This window comes from Oryzias latipes, chromosome 23 (genome assembly GCF_053564925.1).
Source record: "Oryzias latipes strain Hd-rR chromosome 23, Olatipes_Hd-rR_3.1".
In the NCBI taxonomy this organism is placed as follows: Eukaryota; Metazoa; Chordata; class Actinopteri; order Beloniformes; family Adrianichthyidae; genus Oryzias; species Oryzias latipes.
In genome coordinates, this window is record NC_136259.1 from 23,392,522 (window position 1) to 23,418,256 (window position 25,735).

Genomic DNA, 25,735 nt, shown 5'->3' on the forward strand with positions numbered 1-25,735 from the left:
AGAGGAGAGCGGGGTTTCTCCGCCGCTCTGCAGAAACTATGTCCTTTTTTCTCTAAAAATGGCAAAATCGCCATAAAAAGCCAAATGAAACTTTCCAGTTTCTCTAAATCAAGCAGATCTGTTCTTAAAATGAGACCCTTCACATTTAAAAAATAAAACTTCTGCCAAAAGTAAAAAAAAAGTCAAAAAAGTGAATAAATATAAGATATTGAATGACTAATTAATATATTTAAGATTAATTATCTTCAAACAAGTCGTCACATTTTAATTAAAAGTTACTAGTTTAGTCTCCTATAAAGTGTAATAATATATTTAAAATGGAAACTCGTCCAAAAAAACATCTCGATATTTTATGTTTTTGCAGTGAAACTTAAAATTTGCAGCTGAAGTTTTCATCAAACTCCTACAATCTGTGTGAAGAAACCTGTTGAACCCGATGTGTCCTGTGATCCATGTGTGTGTGTGTGTGACTGGGTGTGCATGTGCCGTTGTGACTGTGTGTGTGTGTGTGTGCATGTGCGGGTGGTGGCTCCTTCACGCGCCTGTTTTTCATTTCCAGTCCTCATGCCGTCCCTGACCGCCTGCGTCTGCGCGTCAACCGCATCAGCCTGCAGGAGTACGACAGGCTGCAGTTCGACAAGGAGCGCCTGCGGGACGTCTGTAAGCCGGCTCGTCTCCGTGCGACCCTGCCGCCCCCTGCTGGCCGTGGTTGTCACGGTGTTTGTGTTTTTGCAGCCATCCCCGTGGGCATCGTGGTGGTGAGGGGAGACTGCGACCTGGAAACCTGCAGACTTTACATCGACAGGCTGCAAGAGGTGAGTCTACGTCCAAGTCACCCGTCTGCTCTCCGTCCTTCATCACTGCTTCCTCTTCATCATTATTTCATGGTCTTCTGTGGCTGCGAGACCTCCTACTGACCCTCGGGAGGCGCCGCTCACTAATCGCTTTAACCATATGTGGAAGTTTTCTGGTGGAAGTGCTTTGGCTGCTTGTTAACCTTGAAAACTGTCTGCTGTGCTTGCTAGGATTTACACCAGGCGCCACCTACTGGCCACAGAGTGCACTACCAGGTACACAGAGAAGCTCTGGAGGCAAATAAACTGATTATAAATATTACATGTAAAGTTTAAGCTTCTCAGAACACTACTCACAAAATAGTATTCCTGAGGAACAAGATTTGATCCTAAAATGAATCTAGCATGAATCCGTGAACCCACCTGGTTCTGGTTCTGGTTCTGGTGGCGCTCCTTAGCAGAAAGGCTAATATGAATTAAATTCCCCTTCATGAACAAATGTTATGATATACTATTGCTACTGCATAAACTTTATGGCTTTAAATAAAAGAATATTTAACCTAAAATAGTCAATAAATGTGTACAAGTAGTGAGTTAAAACCTAAACGAAGCAGAAATGTAAAAAAACAACAACAAAATCTAATCTAAAACACTGAACAGTGCACATTAAAAATTGGTAATTTCTTTACATTTAAATTCTGATTTATTGATGACGTGAAGATTCAAATCTGTTTGTGAGTAGTGTTTGTTTGAATTTCATTTTTGTTTTCAAAAATACTCTAATATTTTATCTTTTTACGTCTTCACTGTGATGTTTGTGGGGGTGTTGTGCTGTTGTGCTCACAGATATGAGTGGATCAAAATGTGTAGAATATAAAAAAAAATTTCAAATTGTTGAATTTGCACCGTTTTTTTTTTTACAAATTTCTTACCAAAATGCTGATTTTTTTTAAAGCAGTAAAATGGTTTTACGGCTCAGCAGCACTGCCCCCCCCCCCTTTGGTGTCACTTCACCGTTTGGGGGTAGGGGGGTCAGACGTCTGCACAGATGATCAGTGTCTGGGTTTTGTCTGCAGGATGAGAGCAGAGGCGTCCCCAGGACCAGTTCCAGCAGCAGACTGTCGCCCAACTGGAGCTTCCTGGACTGTGAGTCCAAGAAAACATGGAAGAAAAAAAAAACGAATCTTCTCAGACGACAATCAAAGCTTTTTTATTGAACTTATTTGGATTCAGGTTTACAACTTCTAGCTGCAAATGTTATGTGATGGATGGATGGATGGATGGATGGATGGATGGATGGATGAATTTAAAGCCAGCTAGATAGCTAGTTTTGTCCCTGGTCCACAACTCTTACTTTAATTTAAACAAGAGAGACATTAAAAAAAGATAGAACTAAATAATCCATAAAAATACTTAAAAGTGCCTCACCTGTTGACTAAAGACATGAAATCAAGGATGAATTCAGACCGGACACATGTGGTCCACTTAAAGTGAACCGCAGTCCGCAACAAATTCTCAGTCTGAATACATCTAAGCAGACCCAGTGCCAGGAACCGCTCTCTGACCCATCTTTGGCAGTGGTCTCAGGTTGTTTCCAATCAGACGTTGGAGCAGAACAACTGGACCCAAACGACCATTGTAGCCGGTGGTCACATGATCTAAACAAAGTAGGAGAGAAGCAACAGATGAGCCGCAGACCAAATTAGATCAACGATTGTCGTATTACCAAACAGGAAAAAGGGTCCAACTGTGTGAGTGTATGTGTGTATGTGTGTGTATATATACATACATGACACTTAAAAATATACATAACATTTTGTTTTTATTGCATGACTTCGGGAAACTGTTTCATCAGAAAATGACGGCCTGTGGTTTTTTTTTTAATTTTCAGCCACGTCAGCTGATCGCTTCTATCGCATCGACAAGGCTCAGGTACGGCCGCCTCCCACAGCCACGCTCCTGACGGTGGGGTCACGCCCTCACCCTCCTCTGCCCACCTCTGTCTTTGCAGGAGCACCTCCACTTTGTGACAGAAATTTGCCAGGAGGAGGTGTTCATCCTGGACCACGAGGGACCCGTGGTGAGCCAGGGGTCGTCCACTGGGATGCCAGATCTGGTGGTGGAACCCGCCTCCGAGTAAGACTTTCCTATTACTATGAAGGCCTAGAAGGAACAAAAAGAGACTATTTTAGATTCCTAAACTAGAACTCCTAAAACGTTTTGATTAAATTTAAAAGATTTGTTTATTTCTTCATAGAAATTAGTTTTCATTTCTGTAAGAGGTGTAGTTCTCAGCAGGAACCACTAGATTCAACTTAATTCTTCCTGGTTTCTGAGCTCCATCAGCTGTTCTCACATCTTAATGCCGTGTCACACAATCACTACGTACATTTTGCACATATTGCACGGATGAAAATTGGTCATTCGTGAATATGCGTGGAAAACGTGAGAAAGTTTGTGGTCTTTACATGAAATTTACACAGATGTATCATGAATGAACCGCATTAAAACCACGGCAGAGCTACTAATTAACCATGCAAAGAAAAAAAATCAATGTAGAACATGAACCGTTTATATACAATTCATAAGTGATTCGTGATTCAATTACGTGATTTGAATGTATTAGCACCGTAGATGTGATGTAAAGATATACATTGCTGGTATAAGCGATGTACAGCAAATTTTCTTCTAAGCTTCATTTAAACCACAAATGACTCAGAAAATCGATTTTTAGAGAATTCTTTAGAGAATATCATCAATATAAATAAATGTAAAAATATCTGATCAATTAATACTCATGGATTTGTGTTTACAGGACCAATCTGACAACTGATGAACAAGGTAAGACACACACAAACTAAAACATGCACATACACACTAATACTCATGCACTTACACACACCAACATTAATGCGTACACACTAAAAACTACACACAAAACACACATTTATGTCCACACTACACACACAAACAAGAAAACATGAAAACAAACACATTACACACACATACACAAAGTAAAAAGCCATACACACACACACACTTATACACCAACACAGAGACACTCAAACCTCCCCGGTGGTTTTGGGTTCAGCAGCTTCATTAGTCTGAAACGGATCAGATTCCAAATCAAACGTTGGTTCTGTTGACGGTTCTGCTCCTGCTGACGGGATGAAGAACTTCTCAGACGCTCCTCAAACAGTTTGAACCTTTGCGGACGTTTTTCTGTTGGTATTTAAACACAAACACTCGTCTGGACGGGTTTCTCTGGAAAGAGGAAGCTGGCGCTGCTCCCCTTTTCCCTACTGAAGAAAATTCCCGGGACTCGGGATCACAGACTCGCTGGACCGGTTCACGTCTTTAACACAATTGTCGTCGCACACAAACGACGGATTTACTCAAATATATGTCCGACATTTCAATGCTTTCTACACTCGGAGGAAGCAGGTAAAGAAGTCAAACGGGATTTTCCCGTCACTGAACTCATGACAGTCACTGTGACCTCACTCACGCGTGTTTTTGTGTGTTTGCAGCCCTCCTGACTGCTGCCGTGTCTGGAGATCTTCCTACGGTACCGTTTACGTTTATTCACTGCAGCACGGAGATTTCTGAAACCGGTTTAACCACACGAGCCGCAAACCGAGCCTTTAAACAAAACAATAAATACTTCTGTAAGGGGGATTTCTAAAAGCAATCAGCAGGAAATCCCTGAACAAACAACAGAAAAGTAAATCAAATAAATAAATGTTAGAAAGTGGAGCTGGTTTTGTCCTTGAGAAGGTTTATTGTAAAAAAACGTATGTCTTTACGTTTTTGCTAAATATTAAAGCCGTTTGTCAATAAAATTCTCTGCAGTTTCTGCTTTTTTAAGAATTTTTTTAAATTTAAATTTAAACAAAATGTTGGTGATTTAGTTCAATAAATCAAACTTTATTTATCAAGAAAAGCACTTTTTATGCATCGCAGCTTAAGTCACTTTAAAATTAAAAACAAGCAGACAACAAAATGCACAATGTATACAGGCTCCAAAAAATGAAGAATTATTTTAAAAAGTGCGTAAATTGGGAATATTTTTTAAGGTTTGTTGTTTTATTTTATTTTACACAAAAATTCTAAATTTACGCTTTTGTTTTCAAGTACGTCGAGATTTTTGATCCACTTCCTCTACACCAGAAGCTTTTTTAGGAAAAAAAAAGACTAATTCCTTCTAAATGTGTTTATTCATTTATTCAAACAATTTTATTAAAAGTAAATTCTGTATTTTCAGCTTTTAAATAGGAACAAAATTTATTTCTTTCCTTTCAAAGAGTCACATTTAAAATAAATCCACATTCAATTCTTAACTAAATTAATTTTTTCAAGAATCTATTAGCATGTTTTATTTTGATGGGGCATTTTCTGTTTAAAATTGGGGTGCAAACATTTAAATAATCAGGATTTTTATTTCTTTAAAGGGGCTCATTAATTGGAATCTGGTTTAAAAAATGTTTCCTCTTTTTTGACAAACCAGCGAATAAAAAGAGATTTAAGAAAAAGTTGATCTTAAAAGAATGTCTTACTGTGTGGAAAAAGAATATTTTATGCCTGAAAGAAGCAAAAATCCTTCAGAAAAAGAATATCTTGATTGTCTTTGGTGGTGGGTGTTGTTGTCTTCACCTAATAGGCTTTTTTTTTGCAATCACAGGCGCAAACATTAAAGAGAAATTGAATAAAATACTCTTCAACAAGGACGTATAGAAAGAAAACTAAGCTCAAAAACGGCATTTCTAAGCATTTCTTTATTTCAAATTGTCGTGAATCAGATGGAAAGGGGAAGGGGGGCGGGGTTGCTCCACGCCAACAGTCCCGCCCCCAATTCAGAGGTGAATTTCTAATGAACTCCTGCCGCTCTGCAGAAACTAGGTTCAAGAAAACAACAGTTATTTTCATATATTTTTATAATGTGGTTCATTCAAGACCACTGGAAAGCGCGTTGAAAATCGATCAAAAGATGATCGGAGTGGAACTTTTAGGCTAACCTAGAAATACCAAATGTCGCAGTTCCTCAGAAAACCACTACAGCCAGAAAAGAGACATTTTCTTTGTAGTTTTGTGTCAAACATATTTTCAAACTTAAAGTATCTTAAATGTTAATTGTTTTATTTTCAATTCATGACAATTGTTGTTTTTATTGTATTTGAGTTGAAATTCCTGCATTATTAGTTGTTTTGATTGGGTTAATACCTCAAGTTATCAGCTGTTTTTTGTGGGAGCAGCACTCAGAATCTGTTTCCTGTCTGCAGCTGTCCGAGTGCGTGCAGCGAGGCGTCAGTCTGCTGGTGAGAGACGCCGAAGGCTGCTCGGCGTTGCACATCGCCGCTCAGAACGGACACACCGACCTGGTCAGATACATCCTGCAACAAGGTGGGAAGAGGCTGAAGCAGACGCTTAGAAACGGAGCAGATAGAAAGCAGTCAAGTGCAGAAGACGAATGTCTTTTCTATCTGCTCCTTTTCTGGAATCGACTGACAATCTGCTCACTAATCCAAACCGATGCAAAAAGGTCAAAGGTGAAGCCGCAAAGGTTCTCACACTTCCTGTTTTGTTTCTCCTTAGGCTCTAAAGTCCTCCTGGATCTGACAGACAGAGAGAAGTACGTCCGATTTCTTTGGTTACTCCTGTTTTTGAACTGAATTGGGTGCTGAAATAAAGAAAAGCCACACTCCTTCACGGCTTTGAAGACACAAAAATGACCTTCAGAAACCGGAACAAACCAGACAAACATGTTTGTTACTTTTGATTCCCGCTACACTTTTTTTAAAAACTGTGGTATGTAAACAGAAAAAAACACGTCTAAGCCACCAGAAAACAAAATCTGAAGAATAGAAAATGAAACAAAATACACATCTTTAAAAAATCTATACATGTTTTTATACATTTGTTGGGTAATACGCATCTAAATTATATTCAGAAAATCATGCTTGATTTGAAAATTTAAAACTGTTAGCTGTGCTTAAAACCTGATTATTTTTACACTTCTTGTGTATATCTTAAAGAAAAATGAAGAATTGGCAGGTTTTTCAGGTTGGAATTATCACTCTTCTTTTAAAAACTGAACTTTTCACATTATTTATCCGACTTAGGTTTAATTTAGGCTTCCAGGGTGAATAATTGTGCTCATGGGAGCTTGACGCAACCTGAAGTTGCTGAAAATGTTGCTTAAAACATTATAAAAATTCTCTAAAAGTCTGAATTTCCTGTTTCCGACTGTTTAATGTTGACTTTTTCCCTAAATTTCCAAGTTTACTTGTTTGCATTTGTTTATTTGTGGGGACACTCTGAACCCCTGATCTCTGGAAATCTCACACTATAATAACCCAAGCCGACCACCAGGGGCGGTGCAGCTCACAGCTGGGTAGGCTTTGTTTTTTTAGCCATCGTTGGGGTGAAATTCCTAGAAGTGTCTGCTGTGCTGCTCAGAGGACCGACCCTTCGACAGTGGTCAGAAAGTGTGTTTATGCCTGTGAGGCAGCAGTGGATGCAGTTTGTTTTTTTGGACAAACGTGCAGCTGTAGAAGTTTGTGCCATTTCACAAAGAGCAGTTTCTGGTACAAGATTTTGCCACTGAACCGTGAGACAAAGAGTTTGGTTAGAGTTGTTTATGTCGCATTGACCAGTCGGAGATGACCTGGCCTCCATGTGGGCGGGGCTGTAATGCTACGAACACACCGGACATTGTGATGCGCGTTTAAAAATGCACTGAATGCTGAGTTTTTTAACGCGATTTTAGCATTTGATGTTTACACTGGATTGTCGCTAACCGATACTAGTGCCAGTTGGAACAGGCTGAGTGCGAAATGTCGTGCCGGTGGGAATCTTTCAAATTTTGCTCCAGGGTTTTTCTTTCACAGCTCTATTCAGATAAATGAAAGACTTGGTGTCCAGCTGGAGATAAATCACAATTACTAATTTCTTCTCCATGATTATTTTTCTAATAGTTAGCAATTCCCTGTTTGGAAAAGGACGCCATCCGTACGTCACTACCAAATCCAAGTCCAATTGGTCAAAGTTCAACACATGTTCAGTGGCTGTGCAGTTTAGACGGAGAGCCCAAAAACGGACTTAAAAAGACTTAAAAGTGATAGTTTTGAATGCGGAAGCCCGAAACGTGCATTTACATGGACTTTTGTTTGGAAGTGGTCGCTTGAACGCGTGTTTCCGAGCCCGGTAGCATCAGACAGAAGAAAGATAAGATCTTCATGAACATACATGAAGGTTTGCCCTTTTAAGGCCTAAAAACCTGGAATAAGCAATAAAAAGACGTCTTGCCTTTAATCAGAAACTAAACAAAGTCCAGATTGACGTAATCTCCTGTAAATGTTTTCTGCTGGATCATGTGAGGTCAAAGCAGTGACTAGTCAGTGACTGGCATGTCAGGTGTTTGGAATTCCTCTGGGTGTTTCCACCTGTTTTATTGGTTTGGAGCTGAATTCTGATTGTTTTGTATTGAGCTAAACTTGAGAAATCAGGGTGTTTGGCTGTGTTGGCGGCGGTGCTTGACATTTCCTGTGGTTTTTCTGATTTCCTGTCAGTGTGACGCTTCTTCAAACCCTGCTGGTAACCGACTGCATCACGTTTGTGTGTCTGCAGAGGGGACACTGCCTTGCACAAAGCAGCCTCAGAAAAGCAGCATGCCGTTTGCAGATTACTGGTGGAAGCTGGAGCTTCGCTAGAAAAGACCAACTTCCAGGTAACGGAGACAGACGAAGGATTTCCAGAGAAGCAGGGGGGGCAGTGGGGCTTTGGTGACGGATCTGTCGTCGTTTAGGACCAAAGGAAAGTCCAGAATCCTCTGAGAAAAAGTGCTTTTCTGAAAGAAATCTAACAGAAAAGTGTTTTTTTTTTTGCAGATTTAAATAGAAACAAAACAAACTACTTTTTTTTCTTTTCAGGTGTTTTAACAATTAACAAAAATCCCAAAGGTTTTCCTCAACTTCCACGGCTTCATCCTAACATGTTGTCACCATGGCAACGTCTTATCAGCACTTTAAAGCACTGAAAGCCATACGGCCATAAACCGTATCCAAGAACTGGACTGAGTAGGAAATGGTTTATTCCCGGCTCAGACCAAATGAAGTCGATTGAGTCGCCATTGTTGGAGCCCGGCGTTGTCAGTCTGAGTCACAGTTTCCATGGAAACCACTCTTGCCAATCAGGAGTGAGCTTGTTGGAAGGCCACACCCCTGCCACTTGAAAGCGGGGCTACACTAAATCTGTCAACGTTTTGAATGTTGGACATAAGGCCCAGCAGGCTCCACCTACTTTTATTGAGCCATCTGGTTCGTCGGTTAATAACTTGAATAACTTGAACTACAGAAAATTATCATTTAAAAAAAAAAAACAAAGAGGATTATCAAGAAGTTTTTAAAAAAGTATCAGAGCAAGAAAGTTTATTCTTACCAGCAGGCATGACTGAGTCACAGATGTTTATGGCTCTATAGAAGGGAACTACCTTTGGAGCGCCAGGGGGAGGAGTCACTCAGTCCAGTTCTCATAAACAGTTATTTGTTATACAACAGGATTACTTCATCTTTGGGAGGATCATAAACTGTTGAACTCTCACATCAACAGAAACCTGGTTTCACTTTCAGAACTGAGCCTGGAATGAAAACACAGAACCTCTGCAGTCTCTGGGAAAGTAAAACAATAATTAGTGAATGTGGTCTCAGCATTCAAGGCATGAAAATAAAAGAATATCATTCAATCAGGTTGTTCAAACTGACTTTCAGGACTTTCTCGAGCACGTTCACATCTTTTAAAGGGCCTATATCATGCAAAATCGACTTTTTGAGCTTTTAAGTGTATTAGAACAATAAACTACCCCAAAGTGGTATTTTGATTAGTTCTCACATTTCTGAGTATTCCTCTTAAACCCTCTGAGCACTGGCCCGTCCCAATCCACAATCTCACATTATGATGTCACAAAGTGAGGACCAGCCCCTTCCAGGAAGAGTCTGCACTGTCAGCCCCGCCCCCAGGCAATCAGACACACCCACTTTCTCTGTGGAGCTAGCGCCGATCGGCTAACAATTTCATTATATGTGTACAATACTCAGATTCATCTTTGCAAAAGCTTGGATGTAGTTTGTTTTCGTGGGCAAAACGCAGACACACTGCAGAGGCCGACTCTAGGATGACGTCATGAAATGGGCGGCACCCACATGGAGCAAAAGGCGGGGCCTCAGAGATCAACTCGTCTTTCTTCCGAGTTGGAAAATGAGCTGCGGAAATCACTCATATTTTAATTTTAAATTTTACTCTTTAGTGTGCCAAAGGTAATAAATTATCATACATACAGATATAGTTTACCCTGAAAGGCTTAAGAAAAGCATCAAATAGGCCCTTTAGGCGGGTTTTATGGCGCGAGCTCACAAAGGTGAAAGTTCAACTGTTGGAAAAAAAAACTGTTGGCTCAGTGTCACAGCCAAAAGGCAGTTTTTCCTGAAGAGATTTACTAAATATCTTTAAAAAAAAAACATAAATATTTGATGAATTCCTATTGGTTCTTTTGAAACCCTGAATCACAAAGTGTTAAAGTTGATCCAAATCCGTGTCTCTTGGTTCTTAAAACCTCGGATTTCCAAATCCTCGGGCTTCAGGAGAAGTTCTGATGGATCTTCTTGTGTCGTTTGTGTTCAGGGGAAGACGCCTGCAGACCAAGCACAGGAAGACGCCGAACTCTCCAACTACCTGAGCTCCCGAAGGCCGCCGCCCCCTTCCAGCAAGGAGGACCTGGAGACGGCCGTTTGAGGCGCACACACACACCCACACACACACACATGGACTCTGCACACTCGTAGCTGAACATAAGTGGGAGTGAAACTGAGACGAACTCTTGGCTGCAGAGAAGCGCTGGACTGCCTCGCTGCTGTGGCGGCGGATATTTGACCGCTTCAATATTTATTTGTATTTATTTATTTGTGTTTCTATTTATTGATTGTGCTGATGGACGGACTGTCTTACCTTGAATAGTTCAGGATGCAAGTGCAATTTCACCGGCCACAACGAGCTCCCCGGCTCCGCTTACGTTTCACGATTCTTCAGTGCTTCAGCGTCAAAACAAAAAATCTTTCAAAATAAAAGCTTATGAAGCTGTATTTATCCCATGAAACCCTTTGTGCCAAAGAGATGACTCTGATGGTTCCAGCTTTTTTTCTACCTTGTTTCTCCGTCTTTTTACCTTTTTCGTGGTTAGAAATCACATTTATGAAAAAAGTCCACAAACATTTGAAAGTTTTTCCTGTCAAATAACCAGCTCAGTGGCCTTGTGGTAGAGTGTCCGCCCTGTGACTGGAAGGTAGTGGGTTCAAACCCATGCCGAGTCATACCAAAGACTTTAAAAATGGGACCCAATGCCTCCCTCAGCATTAAATCCACCAAGTAGCTGTGTCTGCAGCTCGCCGCTCCCCCAGGGGAGGGGTCAAATGCAGAGAACAAATTTCACACACCTAGGTGTGTGACAGATTGTGTGATTTAATTTAATGTTGCAGTTATCTCGCTGAGAATCATGGGAAAAAAATCTTTAAATCCAATAAGCTTCTATTTTCTTATTTAACTAAAGCAAACAAAAAAAATATTTTGATCTTCACTATGCTTGTGTGTGTGTACAGAACAGTGATGTTCAGAATCTTATAGTTAAAAAACCTGCAAATATAAAAAGAAGTGACACTTTTTTTTATTTTTCACTTTTTTCCATCTAAATAATCATCAAACTTTATCGCTATGTTTGGATTTAAAGCAGCTTCTGTTACAAACATCCCAAAAAGTCCCCATTTAAACTTGTTTGTCTACAAAATGAACAAATCGTGACAGAACCGTCATGTTGCTTCTGGACCAGAACCTGTTGCTGACTTATAAAGGAGAATTGGACCGAGTGAGTGTGACCTCACCTGCGGAAAATGACTCCAACCAAATGAGGTCAATACAGTTGGCATTTTTCTTGTGATACGGACATCGCCAGTAACCAGTGATTGGTCCAAGTCGGCCTGAGTTTCTATATCAACCGCTCTGACCAATCAGGAGTGAGCTCAGTGGAAAGCCACACCTCTACCACTTGAAAGCAGGCTACATGACCTCTGTCAATCAAACGTTTTGGACGTAGGACCACCTACATTTAACGAGTCGCCCGATGGCCCAGTTCAGAACAAAACAAAACCGGGAAAAAATGAGGATTATCAAGAACAGGGACGGGCGACTCCCGGCCCTGGGGGCCGCATTCCTGCGTGTTTTCCGCCATGGCCCCGCCCTGGCTTGTTCTAATTGGCTGGACACACCTGAACCAGGTAACCAGTCATGAGCAGAGCTCGGATATCTGGAAATCATGAAGACACTGGAGTTGCCCATAGAAGTCGACAGGATTTTGGCTTCTTGGAGCCAACGGGCACTTCCTGTTTGGAACGCCAGGGGGGATTTAGATATACTTTCCTTTATTGATCCCATATTGGGGAAATTCAATTGTCACAGCAGTTCCAAAGAGCAGAGAAAAGAAAATTGACGAGAGGGGAGGGGCTACTCAGTCCAGTTCGCATATCCAGTCAATGGTGGGGAGACAGGCCAGAATTGACGCAGATGTGGGGGTAACAAACAAACAAAGTGACCATTTGCATGACATTTTCTTAAAATGTGCGGCCAGTGCTGAACTTTTTTTGACCGCACCGACCTGGGGGAAGGGTTAAGGTTAGGATCGCGGTTAGGGTTGATACAATAAATGCTCTCTGAGGGCGGCGGTGTCTTCAGCAAACCCCATCCGAGGGGATGGGGCAACTGCGGAGAACAATCTTCACACACCGAGGTGCGTGACGCCTAACGGGACTTTAACTTTAAATATGTGCGGCCGACATGAATCTCAATCAATGTATGCGCTGGGTCTCGCGTAAATGCAAATAACATCAGCCAGTAAAATTAAAAGGTCACGACCCCTGAACCCCACAGCAACTTCCTTCATTCGTGATGTTTCTGATCCAACATGGTTTTACCTGTGCGGGCTAACGGCGCCAAGTCCATATCAGATAAAAAGGGCCCTAAGAGCAGGCGTGTTTCTTCTGTGCGTGAGGCGGAGCCAGTTATCAAAAATAAGACGGCGCTACACACATATCTGACGTACGTTTTCTCCAGCTACCTAACAAAACAAAAAAAACATCATCATCTGAGCCATATTCAATGCAATATAGATGAATAACTTTTGGGTTTTTGCATTTCTGTATGAAACGTTTACATTACATTAATGTTTTAACATAGTCGAGCATTTAGCACAGAGGAGTTTTGAATGTGCAATGTTACTTCAGTGCCGGTTGAGGTTCTTCTTGTTATTTTCTTGGTTTTCATTTTGTGTGCATGAATGTCAAAGGACAGATGCCGCGGCATCTCCGACGGTGTGAACTGTTGCTAACAAAAGTGATTTTTTTTAATGTTCAAATAAAAAATTGTTGGCGTTTTTGTTGGGATGGCGTTTAGCCGTTGTGGAAACTCTGCTTGTAGGTGCAGCGGCGACCCACAGTGTTACTTATCGACAAATAAAGGCTTTTAAAACTATTTTTTTCTCTTTGGAAATGTAAAAAAAGTCAAATATGTGCTGGCTTTAATGGAGGGATTGTTTTTTTATTTTTGGAATTTCCTTTTATTTTCAAGGCGGGACTTCCACAGCGGCTGCTGAAATACCTGATTGAGAGCGCTTCCTTTGGAGTTTTTGTGTTTAAAAGTGTTGCTCTGAACTGAAAGTGAGCGACAGCCACACTCATTCCTACACACTTTCTATGGGGTAGATGCATACGTTTGAATTCAAGTGTCTTTCATCACAGTGCATGGCATTTTTTTACTTCGGATATGTTTTCTGGTCATTACAAAACGAATGGCATTCTTGTTGTTCAAATTATTAAATTATTATAATTTCAAAAGTTTTATAGCTGCTTTTCTTCTATTGTTGGGCATGTGTTGTGTGTTTTTGTTTGTGTTTTGCTTTTGTATTTTTCTTTTCTGCTGCTGATTACAATGGGATTACTTGAAGTTTGTTGTTTTATCGATTTGTGATGCTGTTGTTTGTCTGATTTTACTTCCTGTTTGGGTGAATGTTGGTAAACTCCCTCTTTTAATACACAGCAGTTTCCTCATTTTTTTCCTTTTTTTTAAAGTTTATTTTCAAGAATAATTCACACAGAAATAAATATGTTACTGGTAAAAAGTGACCTTGAGAAAGTCACACTATACTGTTTGTGTTTAAAGTGACTATAAAACACACACAATTTGTGTTAGCATCGTTTAGGAACTGATGTATATAAAAGAAAGTATTATTTTACAATGTCCACATTTTGTGAAATAGATCATATAAAATACATTTTGAACAGACTAAAATTATTTTTTATTAAGATATGTTAATAAAATGTATTGGTAGTGCTGATATGCTTATTTGTTTGCTTTCCACTTTTTACTGTGATGTTTGCGTTGGTGATAAAATTTGAATTAAAATTTGATTCATATGCTGCTTTAATTATTTCAAAAAGATAAACAGGCACAGCTGGATGTGTTGATATTCAGCAAATAAAAAGAATGGATTCAGAAAATGCTCAAAACACTTGGGCCTGTTGATGTTTTTAATATTTGTTTATTGGTTAACATTATAACATCCAATGTTAATAAAACCTTTTTGATATTTTTTTGCTTAAAACGCCTAAATATTTTAGGTTTAAACATTTCCCGCTCACTGTTGTCCTGGTTTAGCCTGCTAGCTAGTTTGGTTTAGCATTGATGCTTATAGCTGTTTTAACGATTGTGCTAATTTTTTGTGCGTATCTCTGGTTTATCATCTTTTTCTTTAGCATGATGCCATTTTATTACTGCAAACATTTTTATGTGTAGGTTATATGCTAACTGTTACAGTTCTTTTGTGCTTCGACAGTATTTTTGTTTTTTTCCATCTAAACATGCTAATTTAAGGAAATATAACATTAGCATGTCACAAACTCACTTTTTAGCGTGCTAAAATTCTCAGCTTGTCCGAAATCCCTCACTACTTAGTACACTATATCATGGGGTTCATCATTTTGTCGAGGTGTCCGAATCCACAATCCCAAAATTTCCCAGAAGTCCCTGAAGAAACAGTGTGCATCGATGCCCACTAGATTGGTGATTATAGACCACAATGCATTGCGTTTCATTGTTTTGTCTTTAGAAAAATTTAGGTACCGTAATCTTTTTTTTTATAAATCATCTATGTTTTCATCAGAATAAAGTGGATTCATAGTTTTGGTAAAATGTTATTACTTTGGCAAATTGGTCACATTATGTTTAGCATTAAAAACAATTGTTAGCATGTGTTCAAATTTACGACATTTGACAAACAAAACCTTTTTTTTTTAAGTAGGACTTTAATGTCCTAAACTTATGAGAAAATATTCATAATTTTTAAATTGTGAGAATAATGGCGTTAATTTACAAATTTAAAACACGTAAATTTATGAGAAAAAGTCATATATAAACAAGAAAAAAACTGTAATTTTCCGGTAAATCGGAAACTCAGTGAGCGTATACGTTAGTATCTTAATGGACTTGAAATTTTCTTTATATTTTTTTCAGGTTTATCTACACGAGAGCTGTGCTGTGGTGTAGCGCTCCCACCTCACAGAAAAAATTATGATTCGAATCCCGGCCGGGTTTTTCTGTGTGGCGTTTGCATGTTCTGTGTTTCCTCCCACACTCCACAGACATGCTTCATATGTTGATCAATGTCTGTAAATTGCCCCCTTTGGTGTGAATATGAGTGTGTTTTGGATGAATGTCATCCAGGCTGAACCCCGCCTTCACCCAACAGTGGTGAGGATAGGCTCCAGCAACCTCATTACCCCAAAACTGATTGAGAAGGTTCGGACTATTGATGGATGGATGAACACGACAAACCTACTTAAAATAGCCGTAGACATTGGTAACATGTCAAACCTACTTATATTTACTTTGGGGTTTGTTTTCTGTTTGTATAAACTCAAAAAAATGATTTAAAAGATCGTTATCTGAATGTGGGAACATGTGTGCCAGCACTTTTAAATTTGGTATAACGGTTCGTCTATCATCTACTCCACCGTTTTATGTATTTTTTCTATTTATAGATGAACATTTTGTGAAATTTAGAACCAACATTTGATAGTTTCATTAAAAATGTTGTGCGTCTGATGTAAGTTTTCCTTCCTGTTAGTTGGAATTTCCTTTCAAAAGTTCCCTTCTCCTCACAAACACTGATGACTCCAGCAGTGATGGTGAGGCCACAACTATGCTCAACAGACTTGGGACCCTGCATCTGTCACATATCCTGGAACCTTCTCCCAGTGTTCTTCAGAAGGGTTCTTTCTCTCAGGTTTCCTAAACCTTTCACTGAAGAACTTCTGAAGCTGCAGTTTCAGTATTTATTTTTCTTCTCCCATCAGTCTGGACGCTTCCAGGACTTATGGAAAAAACCAGCAGAGGAAACCATCACATGAGAACACGTCATGTCAAGTTTTACATGACTCATGGAGACCCCGAGGAACGACGTCTCAGCGGTGAAAAATCTTTCGTTGGGCAGAAAAACTCCCGCCATATAAATAAGATCTGAACCAACCGAGGGCCGTGTCCGACACACTTATTCTGGGGACACAATTTTGTGTAAATTATAAAGATTTATACTCTGTTTTTTTCTCTTTATGGCTAATTAAAAAAATAATTTAATCGTATTGTTTCTTGAGAAACCTGAAGTGACACTCACAGCGTCACTCCAGACTGACCTGGTTTCGTTTGTGACAAAACAGTTTATCGTCTTCAACCAGGACAAGTCCAGACTAGTAAACAATATTTCACCTATTTCCTCCTTTTGCTTCCTCTGCCTACTTTTTTAGAAATAAATGTTATCATTTCAAAGTAAAAGCTTCCACCATTAAAAAAAAGAAGATTTTTTATAAAGTAAAACTGTCAGAAAACAGTAAATTCATATGATGACATGTATGGAGTTATTTGTTTTATTATAGTTGAATAGATTCCTGTAAATGTTTTGTACAAATAAACTGTAATACTTTTTGAACGAAAAAAATCACCGACCGTTAATTTAAATATACGCTGATATCTTTTATTAATAATTTGATTTTTAGTATTCATGCATGTTAGTAATCTATTTAGGGTTGTTATAAAACCGAACACCAAGACTATGGATGTTAAAATAAAATAAAGAAATGGATAAAATCAAATGTATTCTGTGTTAACTGACAAACTTTTGTTTTAAATGAGATGCGTATAAAAAAAGAGATTTCTTTTGAATTTTCTTGTTTTTGTTTTTTTTTACAATGAAGACTGTTTTTACTGATTGTGTGGTTACAACAGAATAACACAACAACAATTAAATTCAACCCTCACTTATAAAATTAAAACCTGAGACATCAAATCTATGGAACAACTCAAAGCAATTAGGATCACATTTTACACAAATTCAACATTTTGAAAGTTCTACATTCGTGTAGCTTAAAAACACTTTGGTAGAAAATCATACTCTTTGAAATTAAATACATAAAACCTGAGAACATCAAAAACATGCTTCATAGGTTGATTGGCAACTCTAAATTGTCCCTAGGTGTGAGTGTGAGAGTGAATGGGTGTGTGTTCGTGAACATTCTACCCTGCGACAGACTGGCGACCTGTCCATGTTGTCCCCTGCCTTCGCCCACAAGTGGCCGGGATAGGCTCCGGCAACACCGTGACCCCGAAAGGGAAAAACGGTAGAAAATGAATGAATGAATGAAAACCTGACGGGTATTCCAGGAAGCATGTTTAAACTAGCCTGACTTTAACCCTGAACTCTGGCTGAAATCCGCCTGAACTTGCTTACTCTGGGTATGTCGATTCCAATAGACCGGATATGAGTTGGTGTAATTACACTCGACTTGGTAACCCTGGGTTAATGCACGTGCACGGCATGTACATAAAGACATTCTCAATGGATCGCCGATTCACAGAGTCACCATGGAAACGTGTGGAGAAAAAAAGGGAGCGCGACACTTCAGTGAGACGGAGTCTGAGCTTTTAATGAGGGCGTATAAAGATTATAGGTCCATCAAAAAAATAATATGGCTGCATCATCAAAAGAAAGAGTTTCTGCTTGTAGTAGAAGAACAGACAAAGTAAACGCACGAGTTTCTGATCTTCCATTTTCCTTGTGACGCATATATATATATAACTTATCCAATTTTGCCCACTTACCATAAATGAATTACTTATTGGTAACAAGTAATTGAGTTAAGTTTATTCAACCTAATTTCTTACGTCTATAAAACTCAATAATTGTTTATACAACTCAAATTTACATATTTATCTAACTAAATGTCATATTACTCCAATTCAATTAATCTTTTTTCCATCTTAATTAATTATAATTCTTGAACTCTCATATGTCTAAATGAACGCAGCGCTAGACACAGTGTGTATGCAATTATTTTAGGAAATTCCATCAAAGTAAAATAACTGTCTGAACTGAACTACGTGTTATTTTTAAACTGACTTAACAAAAAAATGATTTTTTTAATTATCTTAACTGAAGCAAATGATTAAGTTAGATCAACAAAGTTTATCTTTCCAACATCCATACATTGTCTTATCAGCCTCTCACGGTGGAAAAAGTATTATCTGAGCTTCTTCATCCACTAAATCATCTTCAAATGGACACGCCATGCTGCTTCACCTCTCTGAAAACAAAATAAACTTCAACTAAACCTGCTCCGGACCAGGTTATGTTGCTATAGCAACTTGACCTACTCTGGAACATACCTCCATTTCTGGTACCGAAAGCTGAGGTTATCAACTTCCTTAGCCTCACACTTACCGTGGGAGCTAGCATAACATGCTTCCTGGAATACCCCCCTGCTTTCTTTTAAAATTGTTTCGATTCTGAGAATAAACCTCTGTGACGTGATACTACGTCACTACGCCACGCCCCCTTGCTTAAAGCTCAATAATCGCAGGTCGAAAAGTTAGTCGATGATCAGAAGTGGTTGCAGTCGGACTTCAAATCGTCTTCAAAGGTTTCTACAAGCATTAAACGTAAGTTTTAGTTTACGTTATTAACGAAAATATGAGCTAAGAGCGCATTTAATGTGTCCCTTTTAAAATATAACCGAAACTTGTTTGTTTTAACTTTAAAGCTTTTCCGGCGTTTTCATCTTAAATACTTTTCTTCTTTATTTTTATTCGAATAATTTGTCCCAACTTTATCTTTAGTTTTTGTCGTGGCGGCTGTCGGTTCTTGTCAGTTTTTTTGTTTTTATTTTGTTTTTCGTCGAAACCTTTTCTGTCAGTTGTCGTAAATCGGCCTGAACTGTCGTGACTCGATTTCCGCTGAACTTTAAGTTTCCTCTTGTGTCTTCATAAAAACGGAAAAGATGTTTTTTCTTTTCTTTTTTTGTCATTATATTTAAATAGGACTGTTAATCGTTATGATGGCACAGAAAACACAAATGTGTACAGTTTCCACCCTCTTAAATGCAGAGATTTACTACAAGTGTCAATTAATGGGTTCCCAGGGAATCTGAGGTTTTATTTTGATAATAAAAAGGAATCAAAGGGGATTTTTGATTCTTTTAGTTTGAAAATCCCCTCAGCAGACTTTGCTCATATTTTTGTGTTTGTCAGAAGTATTTCGTAACATTTCCATTCACTTCAGAGTCAGAACCTGCTGACTAACACCCGCTGGCTTCCCACCCCTACAGTAAACCAGCATGACCAACGGGCACATGGAAGGCATCAACGGCTCTGCTGGAGCCACGGTTCTGGACCCCATATCCGCCTCAGACCTGGAGGACATAGAGAATACGATGGAGCATAAACTAATGAGGGCCTTTGCCCAGCGGCGGCAGCTGAAGAGGAGCCCAGAGGCCCTGGAGGAGCCTAACCCGGCAGAGACTAACCCGGCTGCAAACGCTCCGGCGCCAGACAACGAAGGAACCACCAAAGAGCCAAACAGGAAGGGGAAGAACAAGAGGAAAAAGGGCTGGAGGCGCATACCCATCATCGGAAAATGTATTAGTCCCAAAACAGAAGAACCAGAACCAGAACCCAAAGCTGCTCCTGAACCCAAAGTTCTGCTCAGAAGTTTCTTACCGGAAAAAAGTGAGTGGAAATCAAAGTCTCATTTCTGTCACTATGAAGTAAAACTCTGAAGATTTTCAAAGTAAAACAAAATCAAAAAGCTAAATAGAAAAAGATCCATTTTCAGAAAAGAAATGTGAATAAAAATGTCAGTTTTTCCAAATAATTATTTCACTTTAATTCAGATGAAACCCTTTTTTTGTATGAACTGAAGCTAAAACCGTTTTGGAAAAGTCAGAAACCCCTGATGACTCCAGATTTTGTCCTCCAGCTGCAGAGAATGAGTTTGAAAAAGTGGCCAAGCGTCTGACGGGCATCGCCGATGAAGTCGAGTTCATAGCGACCGATGAGTATGAGTCAGACGGCGGAGAGGGAGACCTGGAGAAGCTCATCGGCCTGCTGCTGCGGGAAAGCGGCGACATGCTCAACCAGAAGGTAGGAAATGCTCCAGGCGGGGTTTCTGAGGGGAAAAAAGCCACCAAAGTGATTCATGCTTTTGTGTGTCTGCAGATGGAAGAGGAAAAGGTCAACCCCACAGTTCTGTTCAGCTACAGCTTCTTTGAGAACCTCCTGACCACCTTCCTGGAGAGGATAGGCTACAGAAACTCCAGATCGGACGATCTGAGGCCCCAAGCGTCCACAGAAACTCAGGTCGCTGTGGCGTGCGAGGTGAGACGAGATTTATCTTTTCCTTTTGTGGAAAACCGATATCTTGATGAGCCTATGCCGTTTTTTTTCCCGCCAGATCACTAGTCGTCTGTCAGCGGTGGACACCCTCCCCTCGAGCCGCATGCTGAACTTTGGAGCCGCGTATCTTCGGCAGCATTACTCACACTGGGTGCAGCAGCAGAGTCAACACGTACGTGTTTCATGCTCTTATTTTGACGAGCCGCCTGACTCACTGACTCACGGTTTTCCTTCACCATCTGGTTTTACAGGAAGCAGAACTCCACAGCGGGGAGGAAGAGGAGGAAGTGGAGTGACGGGGGTTCTTCCAGAGGTGGCGGCGCCTCCTGGAGGCCACGCCTCAAAGATGCAGGCCAAATTCAGACTTGGTGTTGTGTGTGCCGAAGCAGCTCCTCTATCTTCAATATATACTTAAAAAACATTGAGGAGTTATTTTTGTAGCATTAATGAAGTTAATGACCATTAAGTTTATCTTTAAATGAAATCTGTGGTACTTCAAACAGAGCCATTAGCAACTGCACTTTCTCCAAAACCAAAATAAAATCCATCAAATGATTGGTGCTGAATTTGTCTGTCTGTGAATCTTAGTTTTGAATTATTAAAACTTGTTTCATTACCATTTAGTCTCATCTGGTTGTGTTTTTTCTGATTTTTACTGCTGCATTTGAGGCATAATTCAGATTTAGCCTATAAATCTGTGGAACTTTACAAAAGCTGTAAAACCTTTTATTTTGAAAGGGATTTTGGTTTCTGCCTCTATTGTGAATCGATAAACATCCCAAAATGTTTCTTTTTAAAGTAAAATAATAGCAAATGTAAAAATAATTACAATTTATTTTAATGTTAAGCATTTTTTTTAGTTTATTTGAATAATTTAGTCCAGGAATTAAATAAATTCAGTTAACCCAATAAACATGAATATCACTGTGTATTCAATGTAAAAATGTCTATTTATGGTTAGGATTCATCTTATTTTATTGGTTTTCCAATCAATTTATGAGTCAGTATCTTAAATATATTTGTTTTCTAATGTTTTTTTTTGTGTATTTGTTCTGTGTTTATGCTTAAAATAAACAATTTAGGAAATGTTCAGGATGAGTGTTCAGGTAATTATGGTGGGATGTAAAAGGAGGAGGTAAAAAGATTTCAGTTGCAAATAAAACAAAACAAAAACCTCCCATTAAAGCCTTTTTGTGGATGCATAGAGTTCATGCCTCCAATGCAAACAGCCATAATACATTTATTGAGGGACGCTGCAGGACGGATTAACCCTGGAGAACCCAAGAGCGACTTTCTTCTGGGCTTCAAAATCATTTTGACCTTTGCTGATTCCCAAGTTGAAGAAACAAACCAAAAATTATCAGAAAATAAGAAAACATAAATACATAAATCTATAAAATGTATATAACATTTTTGCCAAATTTGACCCTGTGGGTTCTTCAGGGTTAGGATTGACAGTCAGCGAAGCCGGTGACTAATCGGTCATTTTGTGGTACGAGCACCAAATTTGACATGGAGTTAGTTTCTCTTTCCGAAAAACACGCTAGTTACCAGATTATTAATAAATGGCAGCCATACACTTATTCTTACAAAAAATAGTTGCCCCAATCTCAACAACGTGGGCTGTTCATGAAAAAAAGGAAGTCTTTAAACTTGAGGTGTCCCTACAAAATAGTATTACATGTACATTACATGTATTTGAAAAATCTTGGATTATCTCCTGGCTAACGCCCTTCTGTGCAAAATTTGGTCCTTGTACCACAAAATGCGCGATTATTGAAATAACCGACTTCACTAAAGCTGGCTGGGTTGCTTTTGGCCCATAAACCAAATTTTGGACATGTATGCCTTATGGCCACTAGGGGGCCCTAAAGTAGCATCTTTAGCCACATTTTGAAGACAGAGAAAAACACTTGTCTTCATGTAGCTGCTAATGAAAAAAGTCCTTTACTGATGTATTTATGCTATTATTTTTTTCTAGAACGTTTTTTTGTACAAAAAAATAATCTAAGTTATTTTATCCCAGGCCGGACTTTGGACATGCTTGTTTTAGACATTCATTTTCTCAGTGAACAAGTCCCACTTGATCACTTAGAAAAATATTCATCCACATGTTTCTATTTGAAGCAGTTTCAATTTATTATACTTTTGACAACAGCACATACAAGTTCCTTTCAAAATAAAATCAAATCCTGTGCCAAATAAAATGTTCCTGCTGCAGAAGTTTTTATTCTTATTCTCTACAATGTGAGGCACAAAAAGGACAACACTAAAACAGTTTCATTCGTTTTAAAGACTTATTTAAAACTTTGACCTCTTTAGTGTCATTTACCTAAATAAAATTAAAGACTTTTACTTGATGAAGTTTACAATAAAAACACACATTTAAACAGTAAATGACAGTAAATCAAACCTTTTACAATCACAATAAAAATCTAAACAGAAATGACAAAAGTTAAATAAATAATATATTATTTATTCCAGTTATTAGCATTTTTCATTAGAGCCAGAGTTACAATAAAGGGTGATTTAAACAGAATAAAACAATAGGGAAAAAAGTAGTTTAAAAACAAAGAATTACACTAATAAAAATAAAATAAGTAATTAGCCTATAAAAGAAAAAAAAGAAATAACCAGCATTTTTAGAGAAACATAAAATATTTGGGAAAAAAATGTTGTTGCAATTTTCATTAAAGTTTGTGGGTTATCTTTTTTTTTAATTTAATGTTTTTAGTCCCAAAGTTCATAAAATTTGGAACCAACTATAAGTTGACAGTGCAGTTCCTGGTCTGGCCACAGGGGGCTGGCTTCACTTCAGGCTTTCAGGCTGCCTGCAGTTTTCTGCCTTAGCGGCTCCTGGAAATGAGATCCGACCCGTTCACGCGCCTCTCCTGCCTCCGCCTGAACCTGCTCTCTGACGACAGGCGGCGGGAGCGCCACGCGCGGACGCTCATTTCCCCGCGGCGCCGCAGAGGATGAGGACTCTGTGATGTTCAACGGAAAGTACTCCCCCACGCGGCCCGCGGCCCCAGACGACTCCCCGCTGGGCGTCCAGGCGCTGTTCGTCCAGAAGTCGCGGCTGACTCCTCCGCACGAGGCCCCGGAGGCGACGTGGCCGCCGCCGGGGGCCAAGATGCGGTTCCCCAAAGCCAACAAGGGCGCCATGGTGGTGCGGCCGGTGCGCCGGCACCCCTCCTTGCCGTCCACCGACGGTGACACCGAGAGCCGGGACGCCGCATGGGGGGAGGGACGGAAGCCGAAACCGAGGAGCTACAACGGCAGGAACGGGGCAGAAGCGTACGAGGGCGGACCGCACCGGGGCAGGAAGAAGAGCTTCCGGCCCCCGGACGTCAGGACCATCTTCAACCCAGGAGAGAGGGACCCCCGCGTGAAGGAAGAGTCTGGGGAGGGACACACGTTCGAGCCCGGGGAGTTCACCTGGTGTGACGTCTGCTGCGCCTTCATCCTGCAGGGTGGGCTCACCTGTACAGGTGAGTTCTGAGCTGGAAGCTTCATCAAACGTCAAATCAACTTGGACTAATGGGACTTTTTTAGATCAGAACAAACAAACTTTATTTTTTACCTAATTTGTTGACTTTTAGTTCAGTTTTCAGACCAAACTTAAACAAAATCACATGTTTAAAACCAAAAATAACATAAAGTCTTAAAATAAAACTGAGTTTATTCAAGTTCTGACCAAAATAACCCAAGAAAAACTATTGAGATCCAACCGTGTGGTTCTGGTACCAAGAACCATCAGAGAATCCTTCTGGAGGAGCGACAGGCTTCCCCTGAGTGACAGCTTCAGGAATGCTTCACACCTGGAATGCAGGTGGCATGCGGCGGGACAGGTTCTAGAAGGAGCCCGCGTGGATGGATGGCCTAGTGCGAGCACGGCTGTTCTTCAGCGGCCGGCCATTGTTTCAGGAACAATGGAGGCGAGGAGCAGATAAAGAGGCAGGTTTGTTTCCTCGTGTTTGAGTTCTTTAGCTGAAGATGTCTGGAGTTCAGGAACTTTCTGGTTTGGCAGCGTGTCTATGGGACAAATGACGGTTGTCATCCAAAGTGGGTCAGAACGATGATCCAGAACCACGTGGAGAAAAGAAACAGTTTTACGTTCAACAGAACCAATCTGTGAAGCGGGTTGGAAATAAACATCTGTAGGATCAAACAGGAAATGACATCACCTAAAGGTTACGGTATAAGTTGACAATTCATGGCTTCATTTTTATGATCATAATCCTATGATCATAAAACCTGAAATTAATCACAAGAAAAAAAGTTGCATGATGGTAGAGTGGTTAGCACTCTCGCCTCAAAGCGAGAAGGTTCGAATCCCGGCTGCTTCATAGGTTGATTGGTTATTCTAAATTGCGTGACAGACTGTTTAGGGGGAACCCCGCCTTCACGCAGCACTAGATGGGATAGGCTCCAGCAACCCGTAGAGGGTTGAGAAGATGGATGGATGGATCCATGACTGCGTCAGACCTTCATGATGTCTGCAGATGGTCGGTCTGCGCAATGCAGTCGTTGTTGTCCTCTCTGCAGACGTGTAACTCTTCCTCCATCGTACCAAAAATGATCCATTTACTACCTCACAAACAGTCACTCATGAACAGATTACAGACAAACCGAATGTTGGTTATATCGGTTCAAAGGGATAAATCCTTCGAGCAGGTGCACTGATTCAATTTAAGTCTTTTCGATTCTGTTGGATCAACAGTTTTCAGTGAGAAAAAAACAAAAAAACACAAAAAATACCCTAAAAATCATATATTTGTTTTTCGGTTATGAAATGTAGGAAATGTAGTCATTGTACATGTGTAAAAAGCTAAATACGGCTTAAAAATATGAGTGTCATGTGAGATTCTCACCTGGTAAAGGTTAAACTATAATCGTGCTTAATGGCTTTAACACCTTGAATCTCGAGTTGTTTGATTTGTTAACTATCAGAGGTCGTAGTATCAAACCCTGAGGTACTCCACACCTGATTATTTCAGACCAATAAAGAAAAAGTAAGGCAATGTTCACACTGCAGACTGAAAGGACCCAATTCCGATTTTCTTTTGCCCCTATGTGACCTGTATCTTACGGAGCCCGTGTCCTGACATAAAGATATTAAAATATAT

The 25,735-nt window shown here is 39.8% G+C and overlaps 3 protein-coding genes across 12 annotated transcripts in view; all 3 read left to right on the forward strand.

Moving 5' to 3' along the window:
• Nucleotides 1-14,223, forward strand: part of dgki (diacylglycerol kinase, iota) — an 82,698-nt gene extending 68,475 nt beyond the window's left edge. For 4 of the 10 annotated variants that reach the window (XM_023952272.2, XM_023952275.2, XM_023952273.2 and 1 more), the window contains 12 exons: nt 560-660; nt 736-815; nt 1,026-1,070; nt 1,871-1,940; nt 2,686-2,726; nt 2,806-2,930; nt 3,610-3,635; nt 4,325-4,362; nt 6,074-6,194; nt 6,387-6,423; nt 8,421-8,520; nt 10,470-14,223. In XM_023952272.2, coding sequence (XP_023808040.1) covers nt 560-660; nt 736-815; nt 1,026-1,070; nt 1,871-1,940; nt 2,686-2,726; nt 2,806-2,930; nt 3,610-3,635; nt 4,325-4,362; nt 6,074-6,194; nt 6,387-6,423; nt 8,421-8,520; nt 10,470-10,580 — 895 coding nt within the window. In that variant the 3' untranslated portion in view covers nt 10,581-14,223. The remainder of the gene's footprint in view (nt 1-559; nt 661-735; nt 816-1,025; nt 1,071-1,870; nt 1,941-2,685; nt 2,727-2,805; nt 2,931-3,609; nt 3,636-4,324; nt 4,363-6,073; nt 6,195-6,386; nt 6,424-8,420; nt 8,521-10,469) is intronic. The other 6 variants (XM_023952274.2, XM_078941824.1, XM_078941825.1 and 3 more) reach the window with 3 other exon arrangements.
• A 4,515-nt stretch (nt 14,224-18,738) lies between these two features.
• LOC101171794 (uncharacterized) lies at nt 18,739-21,225 on the forward strand. The gene is made up of 6 exons (XM_004083220.5): nt 18,739-18,875; nt 19,541-19,940; nt 20,191-20,354; nt 20,430-20,588; nt 20,665-20,778; nt 20,858-21,225. Exons 2-6 carry the CDS (start codon nt 19,550-19,552, stop codon nt 20,900-20,902), a joined length of 873 nt encoding a protein of 290 aa, XP_004083268.1. The 5' UTR covers nt 18,739-18,875; nt 19,541-19,549; the 3' UTR covers nt 20,903-21,225.
• Nucleotides 21,226-23,463: 2,238 nt separating this feature from the next.
• The window catches only part of rassf3 (Ras association domain family member 3), a 58,536-nt gene continuing 56,264 nt past the window's right edge, over nt 23,464-25,735 (forward strand). Inside the window, exon 1 of the mRNA XM_023952372.2 lies at nt 23,464-24,097. Coding sequence (XP_023808140.1) covers nt 23,596-24,097 — 502 coding nt within the window. The 5' untranslated portion in view covers nt 23,464-23,595. The remainder of the gene's footprint in view (nt 24,098-25,735) is intronic.